This window comes from Pelecanus crispus, chromosome 9 (assembly GCF_030463565.1).
Source record: "Pelecanus crispus isolate bPelCri1 chromosome 9, bPelCri1.pri, whole genome shotgun sequence".
NCBI lineage: Eukaryota > Metazoa > Chordata > Aves > Pelecaniformes > Pelecanidae > Pelecanus > Pelecanus crispus.
In genome coordinates, this window is record NC_134651.1 from 12,855,918 (window position 1) to 12,870,291 (window position 14,374).

The following is a 14,374-nucleotide window of genomic DNA, read 5'->3' on the forward strand; positions in this document are numbered from 1 at the left end:
CTCGCCTCTGCCTGGGAAGCCAGCTCTGATGGAGACCACATCCCTGCGGGGGTCCTTGTTTTCTTGCTTGGGTCTCTCTGCTCTTTTACAAGGGCAAAGCCATGCCTCACCCCCTGCAATGCCCTCTGTACACACCCTGTGCTCCCCCACCCACAGCCTTGCATGCATATGCTGCTTTTTCCCTGGTCCCCTTCCCACCGCTGCCTGCTTGTCTGCCTGTCTCCTCGTGCTATGTGTGCATGTCCCTGCCACCATGCAGCCCCTTCATCCCCTCCTCATTACTCAGAGACACCCGTGCACACATGGGCTTAGCCATGGCCTCATTTTTGGGTTCCTTCCAGGATACCCCTCTCTGATGTGCAGTTGTGCCCATCTCCCACTTGTTTCTTAGCAAACTGCCCTCAAAGTGCTGCTTTCATGATTCTTGGCACTTTTGGAGCCCAGAGCAAGCCCCCACAGCTCAGCTCAGCCCCTAGGGATGGTGAGCAGTAGCCAGCCCCCCAGCTAGCATGGGGACAGCAAGCCCAACCTGGGGAAGGTGGCTGAGGGCTGAAGGATGCTCTCTCTCCCCATGAGGCCCGGGCAGGTCCCGGCTGTCCCCCCTGGTCTGTCTGAGGTTGGGCTCTGCTGCAGCCAACTCTCTGCTCATGCCTGGCACTCACACGCAGCCAAGGATGGGCAAGCCTCACCCAGGAACGTTTAGCTGGCCTTTCACCAGAGCCAGACTGATAAATTGCTGTCTCCGCGCCTGTCTCCCTGGAGAGAAGCTCTCACCACTCTGGCAGGTCACGAGGTGCCAGCAAATGCAAAGCCCATTGTTGTTGCTCTCGCTTTTCTCCTCTGTTGCCTGTTCCCAGCCCTCTTGTAGCCAGCCGCAGTGGCCATGGGGCATGAGGGGTTGGCACTCGGCAGCACGGTGGCTTGGTAAGCATGGGGAGAAGGCTGGATTGTGTCAGGGATTTCCCGGCAGAGCTATCAATGGGAGGCGGAGGAGAGTCTGTGTTTATGACTGATCTATTATAGGGCAGCAATATTTTTTAACTTGCCTTGGAGCTGTCTAGGCTCAGATCCTACAGCTGATGGTTTAATGCTCAGGGGACCATGCCTTGATTTTGCTTTTTCTCTCTCCTCCCCTTCATCCCTCTGATGTCTCTGTACATGTTAGCAGACCCGCAAGCAAGCGAGCCAGACCCTCCACCCTCCTCCCCACTGCCAACCCAGAGGAGCCCAGTGCTGTTATTTCGGTTTTGTGCCATAGGAAAATAGGGATCTATAACCCAGCTCTCAGCCCTGGATCCAGGCACATGGTAGGAAACAGTGCCCATGATTTTAAGCTGTCTCCAAAGGCTGGATTTTCACAGCTTGTGATGTGGAGAAGAGATGCCTGGCAGAGCTGTGTCCCTGCCTCAGCTCCCATCTGTGTTTGCTGCAGAGGCTCTGCTGTGAAGATGTGCTCTCTCAGTCCAACAGCTAGTGGGTATGGGCTGATTTTTCGCCCCTTTCAAAGCAAAAGTAACATACCTGTTATTATTTCCACTTGTTAGTTGAGTCCAGATTTAATTGCTATTCCTAGCATACAGGTTGCTGCACTCTCCTCCTGCCACTGCCCCTGTCTTCAGTGATGTGCTAAGGCTATAAATAATTGAAGGGCAGGATGTCATCTGTTGCCATTTTTTACAATTTGTATTCATGGCTGGTCAGGGTCTGTCTCAGCCCATGAAGCTGCACGGGCCACGGCTGAGCAGCCGTCGGGGAGAGGGGCAGTGTGAGAATCCCCCTGGGAGCGCAGGTGTGCATGGCAGAGACTGGTAACCAGCCTTAACTGTGTCCCTCTTTGGAATAAAAGCCTCAGGGCACAAACTCAGTACATATCAAAGTTTTATTTTGTTCTCAGGAGGAAGATTACACAGAACCATCCTTACATGACGTTGGATATTTTACAGAATGTAGTATCAAAAAAGGAATATATATATATATATATAAATACCTTGCAGTTACATGACATAGCCAAGAGTACAGTTCTTAGCGTGTCTGCAAGTTCAACCTTCCTTAGGCCTTCTGCTCCTCTACATGCTCTACAAATGGCTTTCTGGACCATAGCAAAATGGCAGAGTGGCTCATTCACTGTTGCCTCCTTCCTTGCGCGGCAAAACCAAAGGAGGAGGAGGAGGACAGGCCCAAAGGAGGCTACAGGCGCACAGAGAGGACAGCAGGCAATTTTTGCGTGTTGCTTACAGCTATAGGAGGACTTTGCTGGCAAGTGAAGGAGAGGGTGTCCCCGCTGAAGGAAGGAAGGTAAGCTCACCTGACCTTGTTCCTTGGTGGGGCTTACTTGTCTGCATGGGCCATGGAGGGAGGCTGGGAAGATGAAAATACTTTTGGTGTGTTAGGTGAGTTGGGGTCAGTCTAGAATGACTTGGACACCTGCAATAGGCCAGAAGAGCCATGAACAAACACTGAACACCATCAGTAACCTCTAAATCAGCCAAATCAATGGCCTTAAAAGCAGTTTAACAGTGACTAGGTCCTTGCAAGAATGAATGCACTGTCATGCAGGACTACCCAGGCCCCTAAAGAAAAGGTGAAACCCCAAGAAGGAATCTAAAATTATTCTGCTGAAAATATGTATTGCTTAGGTACAGCAGATGTGATACTATCTTGTGTGTTGGAAAACTTTGCTTGGGAGGTCTGCTGTGTCTGGAGACCATTCCAAGAGCTAGTCTGGGGGGAGGACTGGAGAGGGCTTGAGGTGATGGAGGGTCAGAGGAGTTTTGGTGGTTGGAGGTAAGGGTGACACTAAGTCCAAACCCTGCTCCCTGTCCTTGTGTCCTCTGTGGGGGACCCATCCCACATGGTGGAGTAAGGGTAGCCCATTTGGGTTGGTGCCGTCTTGGCAGCCATTAGCTTTCCAGCGTGGCTGAAGTTTAGGGCTAATGTGGATGCATCCTTACATTCCTGGGGACAGGTGGACATCACATGAGATGCCATCAGGCAGGGACATTTGTTTACAAATAAAAATAGTAGCAAACTCCAGGGTTCTCTCACTACTCCTTACACAGGAAAGGTGGGGGACCTGTGAGGTCCAGGCCTGCCCAGCTGGGTTTCCGACGCTGTCCGTAGCCTCTGTAGCTCCTGCAGTTGCATTGTCTGAAGGGAAGATCTGGCTGGAGAGCCCTGGGGATGGAGGCAATTCTCTGTGCATGGCCCAAAGCTTTGGTGGCAGGGAAATTCTGCCTCCATTGCTGTGCCTTTGTCTGGCTTGGAGGGGGGCTCCATGGGAGTATGGGTGAGGTTTGGAAATGGGCAGCACAAGCTGAGGATGCGGGCTGAGATGTCGGCTTTCGCTCCCTTTCCCCAGCTCCCTAGCAAGCTTTTCCTAAGAGCACAAGAGAAGGGACGTGGGACCAAGCGAAACAAATGACGTGGAGGGCTGGCAAAGGCCTGGTGTGTGCTGAGCATCGTGGCTACTGCTTGCGAAAGACCAGAGTCTGGAGCCTATTAAAAAACAACAACAAGAAGAAAGGGAGCTGCGGCACCAGGCTGCTTAGTCACTCATCTCTCCAGCTCCGGGTCCAGAAATGTCCATCTCTCTGAGGAGCCCGTTTTTTTCTCCACCCAGTCCACATAGTTGGAGACTTTGGTGTACACACCATACACCTGCTTGCTGCCACACTCCTCCGGGCCACCCCATGAGACCAGCCCTTGGGCCACCCATCTCCGGGTTCCCGGATCCTGGATGACGAAGGCTCCTCCACTGTCTCCCAAGCAAGTGTCCTTCCCACCTTCATAGTAGCCAGCACAGAACATGTTCTCAGTTACACTGTAGTTCCCCGACCGCGACTCATAGCTGGTCTTGCACTCTGCGTGCAGCACCACCGGCAGTTTGACGTACTGCAGGATGTCAGACAGTGTCCTCATGCCCGAGCTGATGATCTCATCCACCGTGATGTTGGGGTTGGAGATACCCCAGCCAGCCACCAGCCCCAGCGTGTTAGGGTGAGGCCCCTCCAGCTCGTGCTCAAACTGGGGCAGGCAGACAGGCATGACGTAGTTCCCCATGGTCACCTTTTCCTTCAGCTTGACCAGAGCGATGTCATGGTTGTAGTTCTGGATGTCAAACTCCTCGTGGAGGATGATCCTCTCCACTGTCCGGTTGACAGCCTCCATCTTGTTCCTCACATCGTGAAGGGCCAGGTAGACAGTGACGTGCTCCTTGGAGACGGGGATGACAGTCTTGTCTCGCCGCTGGGAGCGGAGCACATGGGCGGCTGTCAGCACCCAGGAATCTGAGAGCAGGGCCCCGCTGCCAAACCACTTGTCATTGGGCACCCGGGACATGTCCTCCACCACAATCAGGGCCTGCCAGGGGAAGAAGCCAGGCTCTGCATTTCGCCCGCCAATGATGCGCTTGATGATCCCAGGCAGAGGACGAGCCGGCCGGCCACACACTGGGGACAAAAAGGACAGGACAGTTACTCCAAGCACTTACCTAGGGAACAAATGAAAAGGGACATCCCTGTAGATTATGCCACATGGCTGGTTATCTTCAAACCAAATGCTCACTTGTGTCTTTGTTTTCCATAGAGGGCAACTCTTCTCCTTTTCTTGGTGGATAAAGCCCATCCTCCCTACCATCTTCACCTTCTCCTGGCAGAATGTGCTTCAGAGCTGGAGCAGGCTGAGCATTAGACCCCATCCCCTGTGCTAATATGTCTTTGGAGATATGTCTGGGAAAGGAACGCATCTGTCCTTCTGCAGGATTTTTCTTCCTAAGGCAGCCCCAGCTCCTTTCCTGTCTTCCTTGCCTTGTGGAACCATTTCTGGTGACAGTGGTTTGCCCTCCTGGGAAACGGCAGTCTATTGCTCTTCCGTGAGGAAGGTGGGGTGACCTTGTTCAGCCCTTGTGAAGCTAATCACAGACAAAGAGGCCAGTCTGAACCCTGCATGGGTTGTCCAGTTTCTTCTGTGAAGTAGGAGCCGCCCTATGTTTTGCTAAGCCTGATGGCTCAGACAGGAGACCTCAGTGCTAGTGCTGACTGTCACCAACCTGCTACATACCTTTGGGGTCTTCCCCTCTTTCCACTGTCTGAGCTATTCTGGCAATACTTTTGGAGCACATAGCACCTTTCTTTGCTCACAGCCCCAGGACAATTGGATCCAGCTCTTCAAGAGTTAAAAATAGCCATACCAAGCCCTCTGGATGACCCATGCTTTCTGTGGCTGTGGACAATGAGGCATAGATTAGAGAAATGTCTTGTCTGTGGGTCAGTAGAACCTGTTGGTTTGCAGGATTTGGTTCCCCTCTCCCCAGGTGCCCATGGAAACCCCAGTCCTGGGATCTGCTCCCACATGGCACCCTGGGAGACCCAAGGGAGGATCTCAGGCAGCTGTCCCAGGAGGTACCACTAGGCCTTTGGCATAATCTACCTGCAATAATGAATGCACATTGCTCAGCACCATCCATCATTGTATCTTTAGTGCCTGCAATACTTTCACAGTGGGGCAGAGGGTCTGAACTCCCCTTGCATCTCCCCAGCACACATGCATCCTGGAGTGTGGCTGTGTGGCTCCCATAGTTATGGCAGCTTGCCCAGAACAGGCCATTCTTCTGCTGGCAATGAGACAGGACTGAAACCAAGTTGAGCCACTAGACCCTGTGCTGGACCAGGGAAGGAGGCATCTTCAGAGCTGGGAGCTCCCTGCTCCTGCTGTCCTGGCTCTGTGGGAGTCCATCTTGGGTTTGGTCATGGCCAGTCAAGGTCCAATCGGTCCCAAAAGTTTTCTCCAAAAAAGTAAGCTCCCAGCTGCCCTCTCCTTCCCCAACCTTGCTGGAGGCTGTGAAAGGATGATACATGCTCTTGGCCATGAGACCATGGACTTTCTAGGCACAATTTGGACGGCCAGCCCACGTGGTTTTCAAGTCCAAAGAGTCTCCACTGAGCTTGGGAAGGGTCTGTCTCTTGGTACCTGTCAGGGCAGGGCTGCAGCACATGTGGCCCTGTCATGAAGGGCTTGATGAAAAAGGCGGCTTTTGACAAGGTCCTGTGTACTGGACCTCTACTCCAGAGAGGCTGGAGGATTTACCCTGCAAACAACAGGCTCATCTGTTGTAACGATTGAGCTGTTGCCCGCTGGGAATGAATATGGACAGTCAGAATTTTGTATAGCACACTATGGGGCTGTGGAGGCTTTCATCCAGGGTTAGCTACGCCAAAAGCTATACCAGATCTCCTGACACTGAAGTCAGGCATGGATTCAGCAAAACACGTGAGCCAGGGTGGGACTTCAAGCACTCTAAGTAGTATCAGACCTTAGTCTCAATTTACACACATGTGATCTGTGCTCCAGATGGGGATCTGGGTGCTACCAGATTCCTTAGGGAAGGGCAAGTGGAGGAATCCTTCTTCTATCTCAAAGGCCTGGCAGATGCTATGATTTCTGCCAAGCCTGGATTGCAGTAAAGCAAGGCTGTGACTTAAAGGGTTGTTGTACAGTTGAGCTAGTAGGTAGGACAAGGAGATAGCTTGAGGGCCAGCCTGCACTTTGCAATTCCTCACTTTGCAGTTCAGTTTCTGGAGTGATTTGGCTGGATCCACACCACTTCAGAAGCAGAAAGGCCAAATGAGAAATCCTGCAGCCTCACTGTGCCCTGTGAGCTTGCACAGCACTTCCCAGACCATCCAGCTGCTTGTCCAGCTCCTGCTCAGTGTGCCAAGAAACCCAGGGAAACGCTGGTGGGAGGATTGGGGCCTGACATCAGCTCAGCCTCACCCCTTGCTCTGAGACCCATCACGAGGTCTGTGGTCTCACAGCCATGGCATTTGCCCTCCCGGAGGAGCTGTGGCTGGAGAAGACTCAGCCCTGGGATGTTGCCTAGCACCATGGGCTTTACTGCTGCATCTCAAGTCCTCACCACAATTCTGGCAACTAAACCAGCATCCCTCCGCTCGGCTCCTCAAAAGACCCAGAATTAATGTCTGAAGAGCCCTGACGTGTTGCCTGGTTTGCCTCCAGGAGCTTTATCCAGGCGCTGTGGCATGGCGTGAGGAAGAGGAGGGAGTCAGCGAGCTGAAGGTGGCTCTGAGAGGGTTGGACAGGGTGGGCAGGGACAATCCTGCCCGTGGGGAACTTAAGCCTTGGGACATGGTTGGTGGTGGTGGGGCTGGTTCATGCCTATGGCAGCACTGTGGCGGGGGGGCTCCCAGGCTGCTTGGGGGTGCTGATGTTGCTGGGAGACTGTGGGAGCCAATTTGGGCTTGCCCTTGTACAGCTGGAAGAGTCCCGAATTGCAGCAGCACAGATGCTGGTCTCATCCCTCCGACTCTGCACAGGGAACACGCATCCTCTGTGGAAAGTGCCAGGACTCTGCCCCAATGCCCCCTGGGTGGGAGGGGAGGATGCAAAGCTTCACAGAAAGAGTGTGTGACCCCCCCAGGGTGATGGGATCAGGGCTGAGAGTCAGCCTTGCAACCAGGGCAGGAGCACCAGGAGCTGCTAACACTGATTTGTTGCGGCTGGGATCTGCCACTAGGAAAACTGCAGCTCCGGCAAGGAGGGAGCATGGTGAGCGTCTCTGCATCTGCTCCACTCCCCTGCCTTTCCCAGTGCTGCAAGGAATAGAAAACGTGCTCAGGCAAATAATTCCTGCGTCCAGCCCAGCCCAGCTGGTCTGCTGCACCCAAGCTGACGGCTGTCCCAGGGAGATGGTTTTAGAGGAAGCGCATCCAGCCAAATATTTATTCTATTAAATTACATATCAAAAACGCTGACCAGGCTGCAAATGCTCCCACTAATGGCAGAGGCAGGCACAGAGTGGCTTTGGAGAGGAGTTTCTATTGATGAGGAGGTGGCGTGAGACACAGGGGAAGAACTGAAGAGCAGCTGGCCAGCTGCTGCCTGCAGATCCCGATCTCAGGAGAGCATCACTCTCTCTCTGGGATTTTCCATTTTCCTGAAGTCTCTCTGACTTCTGTCATTAATCAGGAGGCCTGGAAATGGCCCATGAAAACAGCTATGGCCCCAAAAGATGTCCCTGTATGCTCCCAGCTCAAATTAGTTCAGGCTGAAACATCAAGGAGAGATGCAGGGAGGAGCTGCTGCAACAAGAGCAGCCACAGCCCTGGTCTCGGAGCTCCGTGGACTGCAGGGAATCTCAGGAGGTCCTTCCTCTGGCCTTGCAGTTGCTCAGTGTGGAGCAGGCTGGAGAGCAGATAACCTCCATGGGGCTGAGCCAGCTCCCGAACCCCAGGGCGGTTGCAGCTGCAGCCTCTGCACGGCAGCTGGATCCCTGCACCTCTCCGGAGAGCCATCCCTGCACATCCGACCACAACCCACACCCGAGGCTGCCTCCAGCCCCGCCGCCTGGCAGCCAGACCCGGCCCCATGCTTGGCTATGGCCAGCCAACATCCCAAGGACTTTTGTTTAATCCTGAGTGGGCGCCTGGCCTGGAAACTTGCTGGCTGCAAACATTTCTGCCACTGCTCCAAGGCTTAGGACTTTTCCTTCCCTGTGAAGCGGCTGGGTTTTTCTGCAAGGCTCAGAGAGGTGCTAATTGCTCCTGCATGTAGACACACTGCTAATGGGAGCTGACAGCCAGCGGCGCTGGGCAGGTAATGCTCTGCCCTTGGCAGCAGCCATCTCCGGTGGTGCTGGGGGCTGAACATGGCCAGTGAGCTCTGCCCTGGGGCTGCTGGTTTCCTTGTCTGCTGGAGTGGGGAGCTCGGGGAGCCCTGACAGTTGGGATGGCTGTGATCCACTGCTGCCCTGTACTGCCAGGGAGACATGCCTTCATCACTGCTGCCAGTGCCACTGCTGCACCCTGACCGTCTGGGCCAGCTGGGGTAGCAGGAGGCCTCTGTTGCCATCACCCTCCTGGCCATACATTGCAGCAGTTGGATACGTATAGCCAAGGCATATGGCATTGTCACCAGTGAGCAGGGTCCCTGCCTAGGGAAGCAGCAGGTCAAGTCAGGCATGGACGCATCACCCCCTCCGCATCCCTGCTCCACACCCCTTGCCGCAGGAACCGGCCGCCCCAGCACTAGTACCTGGTCGGCAGGATGGCAGTTTGGTCCCCAGCTCCTCACTCCTCCATACCCCTGATGCATCGCATGTGTAGGTGGCTGGAAGAGAGCAAAGCATTAGCTGAGCTGTGGCCCTGGCATGAGGGGGTGTCTTTTGCAGCAAAATGTTGCCCAGCTGTCAGGACCCTTTGAACTCTTTTCCAGAGCAGGACGTGACCTCCCTACATTCCCGGGGGGGGCAGTGGCAGCCCTGTCCCCATGCAGGGGACATGTCACCATCCTTGGTTTCATTGCCTTGAGTTGTCTGGAGGGCTGTGCTGCACCCTCAGCCTTGGCTGGCAGCTGCCGCCCCATTAACGCTGCCAGTGCCCATTCCACTAATGCATGTGGGATGCTGGGACCAGATGCACAGGGCCAGTGGGTATGCAGGGGGATATGAGCAGGGAGACAGGAATGTGAGGAAATCCTTTGGCTTTGCTTGCTGAGGGAGGAGGAGGAAGAAGGGCTGGGGTGTGTGCACGCCCCTTCTGCTGCCCAGAACTGGGTGCAAAGGGTGCAGAGACCTGTGGTGCTTGGAAAAGCACCTTGTGGTGTCTCTGTGGTTGTGGACCAGGGGGATAAGGGGAAAACTCATTCTGCCATGATCCCACTGCTATCTGTTCAGCTTTGGCTATGCTGGACATTTGGGTGCTGGCATGGAGAGCCTTGTGGAGCCCTTTCTGAGGCTGCTGGACTAGTGTTCTCTCCAGCAGCAGCTCGTTTCACCTAGACACGGAAAATTTCATATGCTGCAGGGAGTAGATGGCAGGGTGAGAAGGCAGAGTGCAGAAGAACAACCACACTGCTCTAATGAGGCTGTGAAACATGCAGTGCTAACTCCATCCTACTTCGTTGCGGAGCAGGGTGCAGCCAGTCTGACAATCCAGGCAATGCAGACGCAGGGTATGGTGTGTGTAGGCTACATCCGCAGCCTGTTGCTTGCAGAGAATCCCAGAGAGGCCACCCCAAGCTCCCCCCTCTTGCAAATGCACACACACAAGGCCATGCGCCCACCCGCACCGTGCCGTGGGGACACGGCCCGGCCCCACTGCTCACCGGTGCTGTTGGGGGCCATGTGGTAGTAGGGGTGCTGGCAGTGGTACTGGATGGCTGCTCGGTAGGTGGTCAGGTTGTTCCTGGAGGAGAAGGTGACAAAACCATGCTCCAGCTCCAGCGGCGCTTTGCAGTCAGCAACTGAAAGCCAACACAGAAGGGGGGTTGAGCCCCGTGCTGTTTCTTGGGGTGTCCAGTGAGCCAGTGGGCAGGTAATGCTGGGCTTTGGCATGTCATGGTGGTCCTATGGGGCAGAGCAAGGGCCTGTATAGTCCTGTATCCCCTTTCTCTAGGGCACTGCAGAGGGCACAGCCTGACATGGCCTCAGATAGCAGCAGGAGGCTGTCCCCAGGCAGGGCAGCCTGGCCCCCTGAAACCCCACCGTGGCCACCCTGCAAAGACAGTGCACGTGGGCAGTACTGCTGAACACCAGCAGCACAGCTCACCCACAGGCTGTACGGCCACTCATGCTGCTGGAGATCCCAGTCCTGGGAGCCCCTTCATTTATTGTAAGATCCCTCTGCTATACCTTTGAGAGGGGAAGAAACCTGCTCTGGCAGGTAACATCCATTGAGAGATGGTCCCAGAGTACATCTTTGCATCCCTTAGGAGTGGGCAGGGAAAAGCAGGCAGTGATTCACCAACCTACGCCATCCATCAGGGGTGCTCCTCTATGCACAAGGATTTTCTGAGAGCTTGGCCTCATCCCTCCTGCTCTGGGTCTTTCTCACCAAACAGTGCTGATAAGCATTTACAGATCAGGCTGAGCAGCCCTAGGTCCTGGCTGTCCTGCGACTGCAGGAGATGAAGGATATTGAGAGTGTGACTTGGCTGGTCTGCAGGTAGGGGTAAGGCCAGCAGATGTGAGACCCCACCTGCTCCATCCCCCAGGGCATGGGCAGGTTTCGCTCTGCTTCACCCATCCCTGGTGTGGGCTCAGGGCCTGATGGAAGGACAGGGATTTCCAGGGTGCCGTTGCCCCTCCCCAAGGCCTGGCCATGCTCCCCTTTCTCCCCCAGATCCCTCACAGTGCCCTACCCAGCCTCTTCTCCCAGCTTGTCCCCTGGATTGGGCTTGTGCCACCCATCCCAGGAAGGACGCCAGGCTGCGAGGTGGTTCATCTGCCAAAGTCAGGAGTCACGCCGTGGGGGCTGCAGCTCCCCACCATGTGGGCAGTTCACAGCACAGTCGGGTGATGGTGTGCAGCCTATCCATTCCCTGTCCCGGGAGACCTGCTCCAGGGGAGGGCAGGAACTGGGCTCTGATCCTGCTGGGAAATGCAGTGCTGCAGAGCTGGGTTCCGTCACATTTAAGATGAGGGGTTGAGAAGGGGATGGGTGACTTTGCAGAAAGCAGGTCCTGTGGATCAGGGATGACATGAGCTCTGTGGGTCTTAATGTGCTCCAGGATGGGAAGGAGGCAAGGACAGGAGCCCTAACACCTCACACAGTGATCCAGGCTAATGAAGAGAGAATTCACTAGAAGCAGTAGCTGTCACCAGGAACATGTACTGATGCTCAGGGTTAACTACCTGCTCGGGTGAAAAATGCCTGGTTTATGGCAAAATGCTGCAGCTCACTGTTCGTCAGGGTCCCCTCCATCCCTCCTGTAGGGTGCAGGTGATGGGATGGCTGTGTGGGTGCAGCCAGGTTGCATGGAGGGTCTGGGTACCTGTGCCTTGCAGAGGGGCGGAGGGGACACAGACGCCTCTCACCAGCCCTGGGGGTCCCCAACTGGCCTGAGCTTTCCTTCTCTCTTCCCACGGTGCTTGGGTGCACAGTGCTCCTGTGCCATGGTGCCAACAACTGTAGGACCTTTAGAAGGTGCTGGGGGATACTGGGGCTTGCAGGAAGGAGGGAATGGATGTTGGGGGACCAGTCTGACTTGCACATCTGCTTTGGGGTTGTTTATGGATGCAAGGCAGCATCCACTGGTCCGCACAGCCCATCTCCTCCCTGTGTGTGTCCCAGGCCTGGGGCAGGCCTGATGCCTGCAGAATGGGCTCTTGCAGAGAGGTGTTGCCCCCTCAATGTCCTGGGTCCTGCTGAAAGGCTGAGGGAAGGGAGTTTGTGCCATAAGCCTTTCCAGACTTTTGCCTTGGGAAAGGGGCCATTTAGCATCTCTGTTTTTGTAGGACCAGAGGTGGACTGAGGTCCCCAACATGCACCTCCTCCTCCTCTCCCAGGTCCACATCCCAGCACCCTCCCAGTGAAGCCTCTGATGCCTTGGGTAGACAGGGTGCATTCCCAGGGCTCCTGGGGACATGAATGGGGCCAGACACCAGGCTCTGACCTCCTTCAGCTGCAATCAGCCTGAGGCCAGCCCATCCTCACCTCCACTGGGCCAGCAGTGGGGAGCAAAGGGGAGGCAGTGGAGCATCCATCCCCCTGTGCTGGTGCCAGGGCTCGGTGCCTGCAGGAAAGGGCTGGTGATGCCAGCCCATCCTCCAGGCCTCCTTGCTCGGAGGGTGTGAAAGGCACCAGGACTCTCAGAGAGAGGAGAGGAAGGAGTGTTTCTTATTTGTGACAGTGGGCCAGGGAGGAAGGGCAGCAGGAGGCTGAATCCAAACAAACAAACAAACAAACAGGCGGCCATGCCGCGCTCCTTGCGCAAACGCTGCCTTGGAGGGGGAGCTGAGCTGGGCCGAGGCATCCGAGTGGAGAGGGAGGGATGCGGAGGACGTGCCGGCAGCTGGCAGCAGCACACGGTCCCCAGGCAGCGGTGCCGGGGCCAGGCAGGCACCCTTCCCACGGGGCGGCGCAGCAGCGGGAAAGGGAGGCTCAACTCCAAATTTCCTTCCCCCTTCTTGAGACGGAGTTAAGAAAGCACCAGGCACAGGGGGCGGAGGTTAGGAGTGCCATGCCAGTTAGACAAGCCATGGAGATGGATTTGGCAGCCGGGCCAGGGGCAAAGGGGACCTGCCCTGGGTACCGGACAGATCAGAGAGGGGCATCGAGACAGGCTGCCCATCGGGGCGGCGCGGCCGGCGCCAGCCTCACGCGGCCACTTGCTCCGAGCCGGCTCTTCCCTCTGTCTGGTTGTCGGCTCTATCTGCAGCTGGACCGAAAGCAGAGGGGAAGGAGGAGAGCAAAGAGAGAAAGCCCAATTAGTAGATGAGCAGAGAGAGGCATGCAGGAAACCCAGCCCCCAAAACACCAGAAATCATTAATTAGCACCCAGCGAGCCATGCCAGGGTGCCGCGGATGCCAGCAGAACCATGGCCGTGCCAGGGACCCGCTTGCTCTGCTCGGCTGGGACGACCTGGGGACAGCAGCTGGGAGAAGCTGTCAAGGGGTTGTGTTCTGCCTCGCCAGGCCACAGAGCTGGATTTTATCCACCTTGGCTGAGAAGTTTTCTATTTTCTGCACTGCTTTCTAAAACCATTTTTGCTCATGCCCTGCCTCTTCCAGACATCCTGGGGAGGTGGGAGGCATCGCAGTTTGGAGGCCTGAATTGCCCATTTAGGGGCTTCTTGGCTTTCCAAAAAAAAGTCTTAGAAATTAGTGTAGTGAGTCATATCACACAAGAAGGGATCAGTTCCAGCCTGGCTGGAATAATGCAGGCAATAATTTCGATTTTATCAAAAAAAATAATACTTTTTGGGGTTAAAAACATTTACCTAGACTTTTGTTCTTTTTTTATTAGGCAACGCCAATTTTTATCTGATCTCTGCTCAAGCTGGATAAAATCAATGGGAGACTGTGGTAGTGAGAGTGGTAGGAGCGGGGAGTTGCTTAGCAGGGCAGAGGCATCACTAACCCCATACTTTCTAAGGAGCCCTTTCTGATATGAATCTATGTAGCAGGTCTGAGAGCCTCCTGTTTTCCACTTTGAGTGAGAAAACATGAATTAAAACTCCAGAAATACTCTCCTAAGGTAAGATCCACAGTATCACTAAAAGAAAAAGGATCTGCCCAGATGGGGAGAGCCTGGATCCCAACATCCCTTGAGTGCATCTTGTCCTGCCTCTCCTGGAAGGTCTTGGGACCTTCTCTGAGCACGTTTGCTGCTTTTATTTTCTCTGGGCCAGCCTTACAGCAGACTGACCAGCAGTTGAGAACCTCCCTGAGGGCTGATGGTGTTTGGGGGAAAGGGAAAAGGTGTTATCAGGTACATCTCCCAAGCCTGAGCTGAGAGAGGAGCTGGGTTAGATGAAAGAAGAGATGATGCAAATCATCACCTGTCCTTTCAAATGGCACCTCCTTTCTTCTCTTTTGTCCCATGTTAAGGTTTGTAAATATCTGGGCAACTTTTCTCT

General features: G+C 55.0%; 1 protein-coding gene across 1 annotated transcript in view; it reads right to left on the minus strand.

Annotated features, from left to right (window-relative positions):
• Window positions 1-3,552: 3,552 nt before the first annotated feature.
• MASP1 (MBL associated serine protease 1) overlaps window positions 3,553-14,374 on the minus strand; it is a 71,604-nt gene continuing 60,782 nt past the window's right edge. Inside the window, 3 exon segments of the mRNA XM_075716845.1 lie at window positions 3,553-4,448; window positions 9,049-9,123; window positions 10,120-10,257. Of these exon segments, the coding sequence (XP_075572960.1) occupies window positions 3,553-4,448; window positions 9,049-9,123; window positions 10,120-10,257 (1,109 nt within the window).